At 45.4% G+C, this 14,861-nt stretch overlaps 1 protein-coding gene across 2 annotated transcripts; it reads left to right on the top strand.

Annotated features, from left to right (window-relative positions):
* The first annotated feature begins 327 nt into the window (after positions 1-327).
* Positions 328-14,324, top strand: B3GNT2 (UDP-GlcNAc:betaGal beta-1,3-N-acetylglucosaminyltransferase 2). 2 transcript variants are annotated; one of them, XM_088521275.1, is made up of 2 exons: positions 328-403; positions 13,034-14,324. In XM_088521275.1, exon 2 carries the CDS (start codon positions 13,043-13,045, stop codon positions 14,234-14,236), a length of 1,194 nt encoding a protein of 397 aa, XP_088377401.1. In that variant the 5' UTR covers positions 328-403; positions 13,034-13,042; the 3' UTR covers positions 14,237-14,324. The 2 variants fall into 2 exon arrangements, with proteins under 2 accessions (XP_088377401.1, XP_088377402.1); XM_088521276.1 differs by lacking the exon at positions 328-403 and adding an exon at positions 12,404-12,540.
* The last annotated feature ends 537 nt before the right edge of the window (positions 14,325-14,861 follow it).

Here is a 14,861-nt window from a genome sequence, read left to right as displayed (position 1 = left end):
GCGATTGGCGGCCTCCCTCCTTCGCCCCGCCCCGCGGCGCGTGGCCGTGGGGCCGTTGCGCGGGCGCGCGCGCGCGGGCGGGCAACAAGTGAGGCGCTTCCCGCCGCGTGCGCGCGCCCGCGCAACGGCCGCGGCGGCGCCGCTGCCTCCTGGCGCCGCGTGCGCGGGCTCGAGGCGCGAGGGGAGGAGACGGGCGGGCCCGGAGGAGGCGGCGGCGGCGGGAGCGGGGGCCAGCGCAGCGCTCGGCGGCGCCCTCAGGTGCGGAGCCCGGCATGGAGCCGCGCGGGCCGTTGTGAGCGGCCGCGGCGGGGGGCCGAGCCGCCACCGCCGCCCCCGCGGGCGGCCGGGCATGGTGCATTGGGCTTCGGCGGCGGCAGGAGCGAGCGCGGCGGCGACTGGCAAGGTGAGGGCGGCGCGGGGGGCGGCTCGGCCGTGAGGCGCAGGGGGGAGAAACACCCCGAAACGCCGCGGAACACCCCAAAAAACATCGTTTTCTCCTCAGCAGCTCCCCCGCGTGAGGGCTGTTCCCGCAGCTCCCAGCTCGGCGGGTGCGCGGGGGAGGGAGGCGGGCAGGTGGAGCGCAGCGTACCCCTTATTTATTTATTTTTCCCCAAAAAATAGGTGTTTTGTGTGTTTTTTTTTTTTCGCCCTTCGCGGGCGCCGGGCCGCGGGCGCACATGTTGCTGCGAGGCGGCCGAGGGCGGCGGAGGGACCTTCCCGAGCGGCGCGCTCGCCCTCGCCTCTCATTTTTAATCCTTTTTTACTTATTTTCTCTTCCACCTTGCCCTGCGGAGCGTGGGGGGGAGGAAGGTGCTGGAAGCGCGCGCGCTTCCCCCCCAGGAGGCGGGGGGCTGCGGCTCTTCCCAGGGTTTTCAGCCCTGTTTTTCTCCAAGGGGAAAGCCAACCTCCATTTTTTTTTTTTTTTCCGGCTCTTTTTTTAACGAAACGATGCTTTTTTAGCCCTCGCCTTGCGCGCTGTCAGGAGGCGACGCCAGGTTACGCGCCCCGGCCCGGCCAAGCTGCGGCTCGCGATCCATTAGTCATCCCGAAAAAATTTATGGGGAAACTTCGCTGGCTGGAGTAACCCTTTAGTCTAACCTCGGTGGAAGCCCAGCGCCGTGGGGGTTGATCATTAAACCCTGATGGTTAGTTTGAGGCTACCTGTTTCATGGGTTTTTTCCACTTTTTTTTTTTTTTTAAACTGTTGAGACCCCAAAAAAAAAAAGGGTTTGGGCACAGAAGGATTTAACCGGGGTGTGCAAGGCTGTATGTGTGCAACAGCTCCAAATACCTAACCCGAAAGTCGCCGAGGAAGCATGATTAGAGTCATTTGAGGAATTAATGGTTAACTCTGCCTCCCCTGCCCTGAGTAAAGGCAGGCTGGGGTTTTAGTTCTCGTGGAAAGTAGATTAAAACAACTCGGGGCTCTTTCCGTTTGTGTCATCTTGCAGTTCTGCTTGTGCGTCAGATTTTCATGCCGAGTGTGTGTGTGTGTGCAGGGGGAGGGCGATGGCGCGGTCCTCGCGCGTTCCCTGGGAATAACCACCACGTTATCCAGCGAGGAAAAACCGCCTGGAACCCTCGGGAGCCGGGATGGAGCCTCCTGAAACCGCTGGAGGAGTCGGGTCTGCCCTGCCATCCAATGCCCGGAGTGTGAGAAACACAGGAAAAAGAGTAGGAGCTTTTCCAACTCAGCAGATACATATACATATATATACACACATATACACACACACACATATATATAAAAAGTAAATATGTGTGTGTGTGTATATACATATATATACTTTTATACATATATATACTTTTTTAATAGCCCTTCTGGGGCCAGGGGCAATTCAAGCAGCAAAGACGCATTTTTAGCAACAATACTGTAGTGGAGGCGAACTATAATAAAGAATGCCTGTCTTGTACTTAAAAATATAGCATTATGGGTTAGAAGGCAAGTCCTTTGGCTTTAAGGAAGCCCTGGTTTTTAGCTTTTTTTTAAATGCGGGGCTCTGTATCTGTAGTGCTTCTATAGAAGTGTTGCAATACAGTTACGCAATTTGTTTTGAGGAGGAAGCTACAAACACTGCGTAAAGCAATTAAAATAGAGCTTGTTTTAAGCAACTGGTGTCATCTGCAAGCTGATTTTGCTTGGATTTTTGCTTTTCAGGTGTGTTATAAACAAAAATGAGGAAAATGGGGTTCAGCAGGCGGCAACGCTGCTGAAGGGACTTGTTGAAGGTCATGCATTAGATCACCAGGAGAGCTTTCTAGCTCCCCCAATGTCCTACCTAGTAATAGAAACAGCTTGCTGCTCTGCCAAGAAAATAATTCCTAATGAACAGAATGTCGGGAGCGGTCAGAAAAATAATTATTATTACTCGTCAGTTCCTTCTAATCTCTTAAATATATATTTTTTTGATAACGAAGGTGTGCCTGAGGACGTCAGCATAGAAAGGTAGTGCTTGCTCAGAAAGGCTTTGGTGGAAGATGAAAAGTGCCTAAAGTCCATATATTTGTCAGCATAGCATATAAGATAATTTTCAGCATGAAAGAGTTAAGGCTGAACACGGGAAACTGCAGGACTTGGGTCTTCATGTTCCTCCTTGTTTCCCAGTCAAAATGCTGGAAGAAGGGAGCCTTTCAGAGGAATCTGGCTCGGATGGTAGCTCATCCTTTTACTGCCACCTGGTGCAGTGATTTTTGTAGCGGGACCGGTTCTCGTGGTGATTTTTACTGCGGTGAGAGAGCAAATGGTGCCGATAAAAGACAGTTGGCAGCAGCGCTCGGGCGTTGAAACGCGCAGCGTGGTCGCGTGTCCGGTACCGCAGCCAATATTGTCATGATCCCGTCCAGGAGCAGCCGTGGTTGGCATTAACACGAGCGCCTGTGTGAGATGTACATAGCACTGCTGCCTGATTTCTTCACGGTAGAGGAGGAGAAAAGGGGGACCAGTATCAGCCAGCTTTTTTAGTAACTTTTTTTTTTCAGTAGATAAAGAAAAAATAAAAGAATTTATCAAAGAATTGCTCTGTGAAAGCGTCAGGCAGCTTGTGTAACTTCCCCTAAGTTGCTCGGTGGACGTTGTTCTCCGTGTTGTCAAATTGAGCTTTAACAGAAAGGGAGCAATGGTGCCAGAAGTACCAGGAGCAGTATCCCGAAGTTGTATGTTTTACTGGATTCAGCTATATCGCGCGTTGCGTGGATTTCATTGATACGTTTTGTGAAAATACCGAGCCTTTTAACATGCCTCTTTTTCATGGTAATGTTTCTGGAAACATTGACATGGAACCTTTAGAAAGCCTTCCAAAAGCTTAAAACTATCTTGATATCCTTTATTGAGTGTAGGTTTAGGGTAGTTTGATATACCCCTATATGTATCTTTATTTTCCGGTTACAACACAGGAAATATGTATTTCGAAGCAAGTGTCTAACCATTTGCTTTTCATATTTAAGCTATTATAATCTCTTCTCATATGCTGAATTTTAATCCCCAATGATTGTTTGCAAAATACCGTTTTTAACTGAAGTGTTTAGGAAGATGTGGTCACTATGGCTTTGTGCCTAGGAAATCACTGGATAAGTATTTGATGCTTTGCCGTGTGAAATGCGTTCTAGGCTATATTCAGACCAATACAAATTTAGAAAAGAATTTGTGTCTGAGCACAGCTAACCAAAAATTACTAATTTACTGTTATGCCATGTTCTGACCTCACTGGTATATACTTAGCTGTTTTTATCTTTGCTACTAACAGTTGCATTGTGCAGTCTTCCTTTGCTTAAAGACAAACAAAAAAATCCATGGAAAGACGGAGATAAAATAATGAAATACAGGCACTCGCCTTCATTTTTGTTACCAAATGAACACTAACTTGAAGTTGTAAAATAAATGCTCTCTCATGGGTTCAGGTAGCAACACATTGCTTTTTATACGGGAGGAGCTGACCAGATCGTTTTCTGGTAGCGTTTTCAGGAATTCCTGCATAGGAAGAACGGGCCCTTTAGGGTTCAGGTGGCACCTGTGTGAACCTCGGTAGGTCTCCAGGTCTTGTACAACGTGGTGCAAACACTGGGTCATTAAAACGTTTTGTGATGAACTCTGCAAAACCCGGATTGAGTTGGTGTCCCATGAGAAGCAATTACCATTTAAATAAGGAGAAGAATTCCCCGGTGCGCTGGGTGCCGTGCTGAGGCTTTTAAAGGGAGCATTGATGAAACAGTTTCATCAGCAGTTGATTAAGGAAGCTTTGTTTTAGGAAAATATCATGGTAAGAGATGAAAAATACTATACTTTGAAATCCTTTGGTGCCTCTTTGGAAAGGAAGAAAAAAGCTTCTGAAATTATGACTTGTTCTGTGTTAAGTTCATAGAGGCTTTACTTGGAGGGTGGTCCCTTAAGTCAGTTGCTCAAGTGCAAAGTCTTGATTTGGGCTGGAAGATGGGGCAGATGATTCATTTTGCTCTTTCTCCATAAAAGGTGATTCTCGGGGGTTTGCGAAGCACCAGAGGATGTGTGTGGCTTGTGCAAAACGTGGCATTAGCCCCACGCGTGGGGGCGAGGGACCGGATCCGAGCCCACGGCGGGGCTTTTGTGGCGACGCCGGCGCTCCCGGCCGCCCCGCGTCTCGTCCGGGAAGCCGTTGCTGTCCCGGGAACCGCGTCGGGGAGCCGGCTGGGTTGAGAAACAACCTTTTTGTTTGCTTCCCTTCTGGGCCGTGCGTAACGCAAGAGAGAGCTATGCAAATACCGTGATTCAGGGCTGGGAAAGGGTGGGATTTCCCAACCCGGCCTAAGGAACGTTGCGCGCCCGGAATGTGCTGCCTTCTCCTCTTATTCGAAAACTGATTATTTTTTTTAATCAGATATTCGAATGTTAGGAAATGGCAATGAAGAGCTGCCTTGGAGGTGGAGAGCTTCTTATTGAAAGCGGTTGGTTTGCGTTTGAATAGAAACAAGCATTAAATTAAAAGGCATGTAGAACAGTTTATAATTGATTACTCCACTCGGAGATTTAGTGAATAGCTGGCATTGATACACCGGTACCCAATACCAAAGGAAGTTCCTGTTGGGATTTAGAAGTCCGTAATCAGGTTACGTGCTTATCTGCCATTAACGTAATGGGAGTTAGCTGCCTAACCTGCTTACGGCTCCTTTGCAAAATCCTCCAGACACTTATATGCATCTTTAGCTGCCTAAAGCTGTTGGAAAAAAAAATCTGTATTTCTTAGGCTTCATGGGCTGTCTCATGTTTTGCTAGACTGCAGAAGGACACCGAACATCCCTACTTTGGAACTCTACTGATTTTTCTCAACTTTAAATGATTTATTCAAAACGACCAAACTGTCTCTTTGTATCATTTCTGTATTGAAACCAAGGCTGTTTAAAGATGAAAGTCTTCTCACGTATTTGCATTTTTAAAAGTAGCTGTTGCTTCCTTAAATGCATTCAGCACGGTAAAGGGAGAAGAAAGTTCACAAATACTGACCCGAAAAGCTGCCTTCCTAATTTGGCTTGCATTGACTCTTGACTAACAGCCGCAGTGCTTGCATAGCCAGCAAAACGGTGCGTGAAACGGCTGGGGGTTTCATTGCTGTCACCTGGCCACCGGCTGCAAACACAGAAAGTCACCGCAGTCAAATGGGAGCCTAGACCAAAAGCAGCGTGGTCAGCTGGGGGCAATAACGCCCGAGCAACAGCCCCTTTGCTTGTGAAACCCCATTTTTATCCTGGGGTTCATGGTCAGCCCGCGTGACCGAGGAACCGCAGCAGGACTCGCTATCCTGACCGTGAGCAGCGAGCGCCGCCTGCGCAGGCGGAAAGGTGGTTTGAACGGGGCTTTAGACATCAAGCTGGGAAAACGCATTATCCTGCTGGTTCCCCTGAAAATTATGCTAAATTGCCTCGTGCAGGAAGGTAGTTCATTATGCACTTATAGCTTTTTAGTAGTTGCAGGGAGATAATATAGCAGGGCTTGCTATGAGCAGCAGAAACAGGTCGGCCACGCTAGTTCAGCAGCTGGTTTCGTTACAAAAAGCACTGGAGGGACTTGTACCCCCAGGCCAGCGTCCTTAGGGCGAAGGTAGCCGCCACCTCAGGAGCTGCGTTGAAGGTGGGAGCAAAATCAGTAAAAAGGAAAGCTTAAGCTGGCTTAAAAAGCGGTGTGCTGTGCTCCTGGCGCTGCGCTGGGACCGCTCTTCGTGCACGCGAGCGGGGCGAGCCGAGCAGGCTGCAGGCTCCGAGCCGCTTCGTCCTGGAGTTTTGTTTTCTGCCTCTTGGGCTCCCCAGGTTGATTTGGCACAGCCAGGTCGGTGCGAGGGAGGGACGGGCCCCGCAGTTTGCGCAGGAAGGAGCAAGTTACAAGAATGTGTCAGCCAGGGCTGAAACTGGTTTGAAATGCCCTGGGACATACCCCACCTGTAGCCGCTCTTACGCATGGCAGCTGGCTTTCTCCAGAGAAGAATTTGGTTCTTCAACTTGCCTTTTAAGCTGAAACCTCCTCAAAGGTGCTTGAAAGCAGCACATTGTATATGCTGGCAGCTTTGAGTTAGTCTTAGCAAGCGTGTGGCCATGTCACGTCCTGCAGAGCCTGAACTGGCTTCACTTTTAGACCACTTTGTATAAAAGTTGCTTTAAACCTCAGTGTTAGAAGGCTTGGGGCAGTATAACTTTAGTTTTAGGTTTTATAGCAAGTTAGGACCTTGCTACCTACAGGTCTAAAATTTCAATTCTAGAGAAAAGCACTTTTGTTCTTGGGAATTTGGATGTGTTGTGTTTTACATGGGCAGTTAGTGATGCTATACAGGTTTATAGCATGGATGTGAGTATAGTAGATTAGAATGATAATACTAAGACAATTTATCAATTGATAGGAATACTCCATGGTTTAAATTGCAGTAAATTGCAGTGAATGTGGAGTTCTGTGGGGTTTTTTTGTTTGTTTTTTCGTTTGTTTGTTTTTTGCCCTTGTATAAAAGTATGTAATGAGAAAAGTAATTTATACCAGGAGAGAAAAAGGCATATAGACTAAGCCTGGGGCTGGGTTTACAGAATGTGTTTTGGCACAACCACAAGGTTTCTCACACATATACCTTGAACTGCTTTAGGGACATTCAAAGCAATTCAAATATGAACTAATTATTTGCTCAGCAGATCCAAAGGTTAGATTTTTAGCACGTAGGAAAAATATTTAGGCCTTATTTGCATTGAATTCACTAGGTGCAAGGTATGTAAATATCTAAAAACATGGACCCTTTGAGAGGCTTAAATATAGACAGAGTTAAGATTTGTGCTTTTTATTTTTTATAATTGTTTTAGTTTTTAAAGGAGTGGGAAACTTTGTGGTTGAACTGGTTGACTTCAGGATTGGAAGTGTTGAGTGGGAGGCAATAGAAATTTTGTGACGTCTCTTGCATCGCAAGACGTGAGGATCGTTTTGGAGGGAATTTTGCAGAAATTGTTTTAACTGAAGTTAAAGTTTGGTTGTAGTTGTGAAGCATTCCGTGAATTACTTTGTGAAGTATCTCAAAGGCAAACTTTGTGGGTGTTGCCAAAACATTTGCAGGCAGCAGTATAAGTCAACACAACATCCGTTTTGCTCTTTCAGATGTGTGTCTGCAAAGCTGAATCTCGTCAACTTCTTCCCCGCTTTGAGAACTAGAACGAGAGAAGCAGATGGAACTAGTCAAAGCAGTGACAGAGTAATAATAATAATAACAGAGCTTACTCTGTTAAACTTGGGCATTCGGATAGTTAGAAAATGTCTTACCTTTTAGCGGCCGGAGGATGAACTAATCAGCCCTACCCCAGTGGTCAGAAGCCAACATCAGCGGTCTCGGGCCAGCAGGATTCTTCCTCTTCAGCTGTGCTCTTCCTCTTCACAGGTATTATTTGGGATTCTCATTATACGTTCACAAACTTTAATGTGGCAGGGACTTCCCCGGCTCTCTGTGGCAGCTGCTGACAAGTTAACTTTTCAAGTTTTATCTTAACACAACTGCTTGAAGCAATGCCGTTAAACACTGTTATCTGATTGCTCAGAGAAGCAAGACACTGCAGAGAATAAACCCGCTGATATTAGGAAGCAGTAGGCTGAGAAATTTAAATATTTGTACTGCTCACAGATCCCTCGAGATATCTGCAGAGTGTGTCTGCATTGCAGCTAGAGGAGTCAGCGTGGAGTGACGACGTGGCTGTCTGCTGATGAGCTTAAGCACCACCTTGGTGCTCTTACCTAATGATGGTTGCCTCTCCGTGACTGTCCCTGGGAGTCTCCGTGCCGGAGCACGCTCAGGTTGGCCTCCTGCAAACGTGTCCTGGTTGGGACACGTTCTCCACGCTCGGCTGGGGCCGTGACGTGCGGGAGATGGATGGAGAGGCTGCAAGTGGAGTCTTGCTTCGTGCTCCCGCTTCCAAACTGTGATGTGGGGCACGGGGTCTTCCCTTTGTGTATTTACGTACACACACAGTTCCCTAGATTTATTCAGAGGCCCCTTCCTAGAATATTTTGAGCCTGTTCTGTAGGTGAGAGGTTACAATAGCATGAAGTTAGCGGGAGCCAAATGCATTTTAGATAATGATTAAACCCAGCAGTCATCCTTAGTAAAGAAAGGAAGCAGTTGGCACTTACATGTTGTAATGAAGCCATTTTGCATGTGCTTGCACACTGCCACACGATGGTGATTTTCAGCATGTATGGAGAAGAATTTGCCTGCTCTGTAGCCTGTTTTCTGCAAGCCCTCTGTATTTCACAAAACTGGGCTAGGAGCTACAATTCTACACTTGCATTTAAAGAAAGTGGCATGCATTTAAAGTCATTTTATCAAATAAATGTTTTTATCACTTAAGCTACATCCTCTTGCATTCCCCAGATCTGTACATCATGTAATAACCCTCCTGAGATGTTTATTTACAAAAACATTTTCACTTTAGGAAGTAATAAATGCACATGCAATCAAAGCAGGCTTTTTGAAACATCGCCTTTATAATACGCTAGCACGTGGAGGAAGGAGCAAGAAGGGAGCTGTTCACATATGGACTTGGTTTTACTTTAGTGCCTGATGAAGTAGGTCAACATTTAGAAAGGTCTCTGCTCCTCTGCTTTTGACCCTAACTTCTCCTTGTCTGATAGCAAAAATCAGGGTTGTTGCAAGAGGTCTGCAGGTTTAATTTTGACAGTTAAACCATGGCCTTGTAAGGGTCACACTATAGCATTTTAAAGGGTTTTGTTGTTGTTCTGTTTTTAACTCAGTTAAATAACTACTGGACTGAAGAATAGATGTTGATTAGATTATTTTGTCTTCTTTAAGTATACCAATCTTTAAAGAAAAAAAAATTTTGAAGGATCTGTGTAGTATATTGGATTAAGTGTTGTATGGAGGGAGACCTTTTTTGCATGGGAAAGTTGCAGTGCAACTTTAATTTGCAGCGCGTTAGCACTTTATGTGGGTGCAGATGTATCTTGCTTGAGCTTATTTCCTGGAAGAGCACTTTCCTGTTCCACCCTGAAAGCCTTTACCATTTACAGGAGCTTCTCCAGTGGAAATGCAGAAGTGTTTTGCTATAAAACCGTAGAAAAGACAAACTGCCCTCTTAGCTGTGGGAAGTGTCCAACATCTGCTGAAATCCAGATGTTGAAGGAAGTCCTAGATCTTTAAAACTCCTCTTTGGCCTGAATATACGGGGCTCCTTGGGCTACAAATACAGGTGTCTTTTACTTTGCTTTTGAGTGAATGGTAAGACATAATTTCTACGAAATTCCAAATTTTCCTGTATTTGGAAGGCAACACGAGTGCTACAAATTGAGTTTTTGGAAGTTACAGCTAGGTATTCAAACTGGGAACTGATCACACCAGTTGAGCAGCGTGTGTTTTCTTGAAATTGCATTTAGCAAGAACTGGGGTTTTTGAGGTGCTTTTGAACTTGGGACCGTTGCAGTGGGTCGAAGCTGAATTCCTGTGTGACAAAGCCATGCGTTTTGGGTTGCTGGGAAAGCAGGAGCGCGGAGAGACGGCAGTGGAAGTTGGAGAGCGGATGTGAAAGCATCCAAAGATAAGCTGGAGAAAATAAAAACTTAGTCTCTCATTCTATTTTGACTGAGTTTTGCAAATCCATTTTTAATTTGACCGACATCACTTGCATTATTGCAGGCAAACACAAAGTGACTTTGCTTGATTATAACCTAACTTGAAAGTTTGTGGCGTTTTTTGTTGTTTGTTTTTTTTCTAACTACTGTATGGAGCGAGACTGCTCATTTTATACCTACTCTTCGGGGCTGCTAAATAAAATCCCTACAGGTTTTTAAAATATATTTGCTCTTGAGATAAAGCAGAAAAGAATACCACTTAGTTGGCAAATTCAGTTTTCTTGCTGTTTGGCGTTAACGTTATTTGGACTTTTTGAGTGCTTGGGATCTTCTTGTAGCTCATGATTTCTTTGTAATGCTGCTTTTTTCTTTCTTTATTTCTTCCTTCCTTCCTCTCTGGTGCCTTTTTTCTCGTTTTATTGATTACTGCCTGGTACACAATGAAGCTGTGTTTCTTCCCATGTTCTGCTGCCTTGTCTTCTCTCCATCTCTTGTTCCTGGAGCTTCCCTTGTGGCTCTGTAAATTCGTTTCCTTTTACCAGTACCTTGGTTCTTGCCTGCTGCGAAGTCAGAGAATGGAGTGGAGCCAAAAGAGACATAAAACTCACCCCTATGTATATGAACATGCACGTCCAATTCTTGCATTTTTAGCAGACCCGCGGTTTTGTTCTAGCTATATGGACACGTGCTAAAGACTTTGTCACAGATGATGGATTTTGCATGCATGAAACGAATGCGTAACAATTTCATAACTGCACGGCTCAAAACTCATTATGTGAGTAAGCAGAAATGTGACCGCTTGGACAAATTCTCGCTTCAACAGAGCGATGTAAAAATGTGCAATAAGAAGGTAGGAACTGCTCGTATTTAATTTCTTCTGGGCTTCCCTAACTGATATTCTGCTCTCAGCAGTGCAAGGGGAGGCAGCCGGGAGCACGGAGAGAAGAGGCTGTCAAAGGAGTAGGACAAGGTGGTCGTGATGTGTCCAGGCTGCTGCCTCTGGGTTGTGAGTGGGAAATGGGCCCTGTCCTGTACTCCGCACTGCTGCTCCTTGGCGAGCTGCCCAGCACAGCAAATTTCCACCCATTGGCCTTTTGGTCAGTCCCTGCAGTGTCAGCAAAGCAGATGGGAAGCAAGTTGTCTGGAGACGTGGGCTGTGCCTGGGTGTGTGTTTGCTCTGGACTTTTTTAAGGCAAAAAAAGCCTGTAAGAAGTGCTCTACTATGGAGTTTTGTGATTTAAACTTAGCTCCTTTAATGTGAAACTGCCTCACTGGCATCCTCTCATCCTCCTTTTCCTCGTTCATAGGAAAAACTCTTCTGAAATCTCTGGCATTAGCCTGTCACTGAGTGCTTTGCTTCTAGTTCTGCAAATAAGTGTTTTAAGTCTTTGTCTAGTTTAGAAAAAAGTCACCGTTTTCTTTGAAAATTATATTTTATTGTATTGATATCTATAGTTTATGCTTGATAACCGCTTCTTTCATTTGACATTTTTAACGGGTTAAATGTAACGCTGTTAAAATGCATGTTGATAGTTGGTAATTATGTAACATAAAGACGTCAGATGAAATGGTGATGAATTGTTATATGAGCGGGATCAGGTCTCAAACTGCGTCATTTGTGTTCGTGCTGAACGCTGCCCATTTTTTTCCCAGCAATATTACTTTTATCAGCAGATGCCCCTTTAGCAAAGGCCCCTGCAGAGTTGTATGTGCAGTAACTGACCACGTGTGGTTGTTGGGGACACTTTGGTCTTGCCAGGTTGTCTCCTGTTGGTGCAACCTTCTTCCAAGGGTGATGGTGACGGAGCCTTTTCTGTGGGATCCCTGTCCTGCAAGGCCTGGAGGGGTGAGAGGAGCTGAGGGAGGATCTTGTGCTGAGGGGACTTGAGGGGACAGCGAAGCTCAAAGAAGCAACAGACTTTCTTGAGATGTTACCTTAATCTGTCACCTCGCTCTGTTGGAGGAAATTAATTTGTTTTCCCTACTCTCTCTCTGTCCTTTCGATTTTTTTTTTTTTTTTTCTACACCCATTTTGTGTGGCTCATACACCGATCCTCTAGCCCTCTTGGCCACCGGGTAGGGTGACCACTTGTTTGGAGGATCTGACTTTGCTCGTCCTGACCGTGGTGCAGGGAGGAGGGTTTGATCCTCCTTGTGCCCTGGCAAGAAGTGGGGCCAGATGTCGGAGCAGCCTCGGCCGTGGTCGTGTGTCACTCACTTCCTGGTGCTACATCTGCAAAACTTCTCCTTTTTGGTTTTCATTGCTCTTTTCCTAGAAATAATTGCACATTCTGCTGCCATTCATTTTCTAGTCGGAGAAAAACTCAAATTCACGTTTTCTCCTGTCTGCAGAGATCTGAATGCCCCACTGTTGCAGTGATGGGTTTTGTCAGCCTCTCTCCTAAGGACCAGCAAATGAGATGGACAAACTGTGCTCTAAAAATCAGCTCCGACTGTTTTGTAGTTTGAAGGTATAAGAGAACAAGGCTAAACCTTGAAACTTAATTTAGAATTAAGTGACCCTTACTGCATGGCAATTCATGCAATATCCTTAAGCTCTCCTCACTAGTGAGAAAAAAAAAAAAAGTTTCTCTAACCTCTTCAGCATGCTGAGTGCTCAGATTCTAACTCTTAATACAGTCGAACATTTCAAGTAAACATAAATGAGGATCAAAAGTTGCTTACAAATATGGGCGCAGTGTGGAATGCTCCCTAAAATTCCCAAGCAGCAACTGGGTGTTTTACCTGCTCGTTATTTTCTTGTTTGCTGATGAAACCCACTCCCATACTAAGCTGTACATGTGCATGTCTGCAAGGTTAGTTTTTACTACTTCTGATGCAGGTAGCCTTTGAATTTACGCTACTAACTTGCACATCTTTGTCCAAAAGCAGCTTGCACTTTCATGAAATCGATAACTTGCCAGGAGGAAGTCCACAAATCTCCCTTTTTTTCATTCTTTCCAGGTATGAGAAATGAGTGTTGGACGCAGAAGATTAAAGCTGCTGGGAATTCTGATGATGGTAAACATTTTCATTTATGTGATTGTGGAAGTTTCCAAAAGCGGCAGCCAAGAGAAGAATGCAAAAGGACGAGTTATTATCCCACACAGCAGGTTCTGGAAGAAGTATACTCCTCACAAAGCCTATTGGAATAAGCAGCAGCAGAAGCTCGAGCTGCTCTACAACCCTATCTTGGCCCTGCTTTCCAACATGACCGTGGAAGAGAACTTAATTGCTAATTCCAGTGTTCTCAGCTCCTGTGAGCCCGACCCGTGGGTGACGTCGGAGGTTAGTGACTTTGCCAACCTACCAGAAAGATTTAAAGACTTCCTGCTTTATCTGAGGTGCAGAAATTACTCCTTGCTGATGGATCAGCCAAACAAGTGCAAGCACAAACCCTTCCTGCTGCTGGCTATCAAGTCCCTGACTCCGCACTTCGACAGGAGGCAGGCGATCCGGGAGTCGTGGGGCAGGGAAATCCAGGCCGGGGACGTCACAGTCCGAAGGGTCTTCTTGCTTGGCCAGACCCCCCCGGAGGATAATTTTCCTGATCTTTCAGACATGATCAGATTTGAGAGTCAGACCCACCAGGACATTCTCCTCTGGAACTACAGAGACACTTTCTTCAATTTAACCCTTAAGGAGGTGCTCTTCCTCAAGTGGGTCAGCAGCAGCTGCGCGGACGTCCAGTTTATTTTTAAGGGGGACGATGACGTTTTTGTGAATACCCATCAGATCCTGGATTACTTGAAGAGCTTATCAAAGGAGAAAGCCAAAGACTTATTTATAGGCGATGTGATCAAAGATGCTGGACCTCACAGAGAGAAAAAATTGAAGTACTACATCCCGGAAAGTGTTTATGAAGGTTCCTACCCTCCCTACGCCGGCGGCGGCGGCTTTCTGTACTCTGGGGACTTAGCATTAAGACTGAATAATGCGTCCGACCAGGTGCTGCTGTATCCCATCGACGATGTCTATACTGGAATGTGCCTTCAGAAGCTCGGCCTTGCTCCGGAAAAACACAAAGGCTTCAAAACGTTTGACATTGAGGAGAAATACAGAAATAACATCTGTTCCTACACAAACTTAATGCTAGTACATAGCAGAAAACCTCAAGAGATGATAAAGATCTGGACGCGCTTGCAAGATCCACACTTAAATTGTTAAAGTAATGGTGTGTAAGTGTTCTCAGTCCAAATAAGTTTCCAAGTTCGGGTCTGCCTTGGTGAACCTCTGAAGCGCCATTTAGTTTTCAGCTTTTTTTTTCTGAAAAGTTTTTCCAGTACCTTCGAAAGTGAGAATAATACTGGAAGGTGAGGGGATGGCATGAAGACTTGGTCCTGATTATTTTCCACTGTTCTAGTGGTCATTATGTTTCAATGTTTGCCTAAATTAAAAAAAAAAAAGAGAGAGAGAAAAAACAAACAAAAACTTCAGAGATGCAACTAGTGCTCCTTGATTGGTTAGCTCTTTTGGAAGCAGGAATTGCCTGCTACAGTTTCATTGATTGGGAGAGGGTTTTTTTTTTTTTTTTTTTTTTTTTTTTTTTTTTTTTTTTTTTTTTTTGGAATAGTGTTTGCTTGGGGGTGAGTGAAAAGCCACTGGAAATTGCAAGTGGCTTTTTTTTTTTAAATATATGGGTTTTGGTCTTTTTGCACCCCTGACCAGTATTTTCTCCTTTGCAAGTGCTCATTTGTGCAAAGTGTGCCAGTGTGTAAAGGATCTCCCCTAAAAGGATTTATTGGATGATTCCTTTTTTTTTTTTTTTTTCACTAGGAAAAGAAAAAAGATC

Source organism: Tinamus guttatus, unplaced genomic scaffold (assembly GCF_059628265.1).
Source record: "Tinamus guttatus ecotype Peru unplaced genomic scaffold, ASM5962826v1 Tinamus_guttatus_pri_ptg000116l, whole genome shotgun sequence".
In the NCBI taxonomy this organism is placed as follows: Eukaryota; Metazoa; Chordata; class Aves; order Tinamiformes; family Tinamidae; genus Tinamus; species Tinamus guttatus.
The sequence above is the reverse complement of the archived record's forward strand: the minus strand, read 5'-3'. Positions and strand labels throughout refer to the sequence as shown.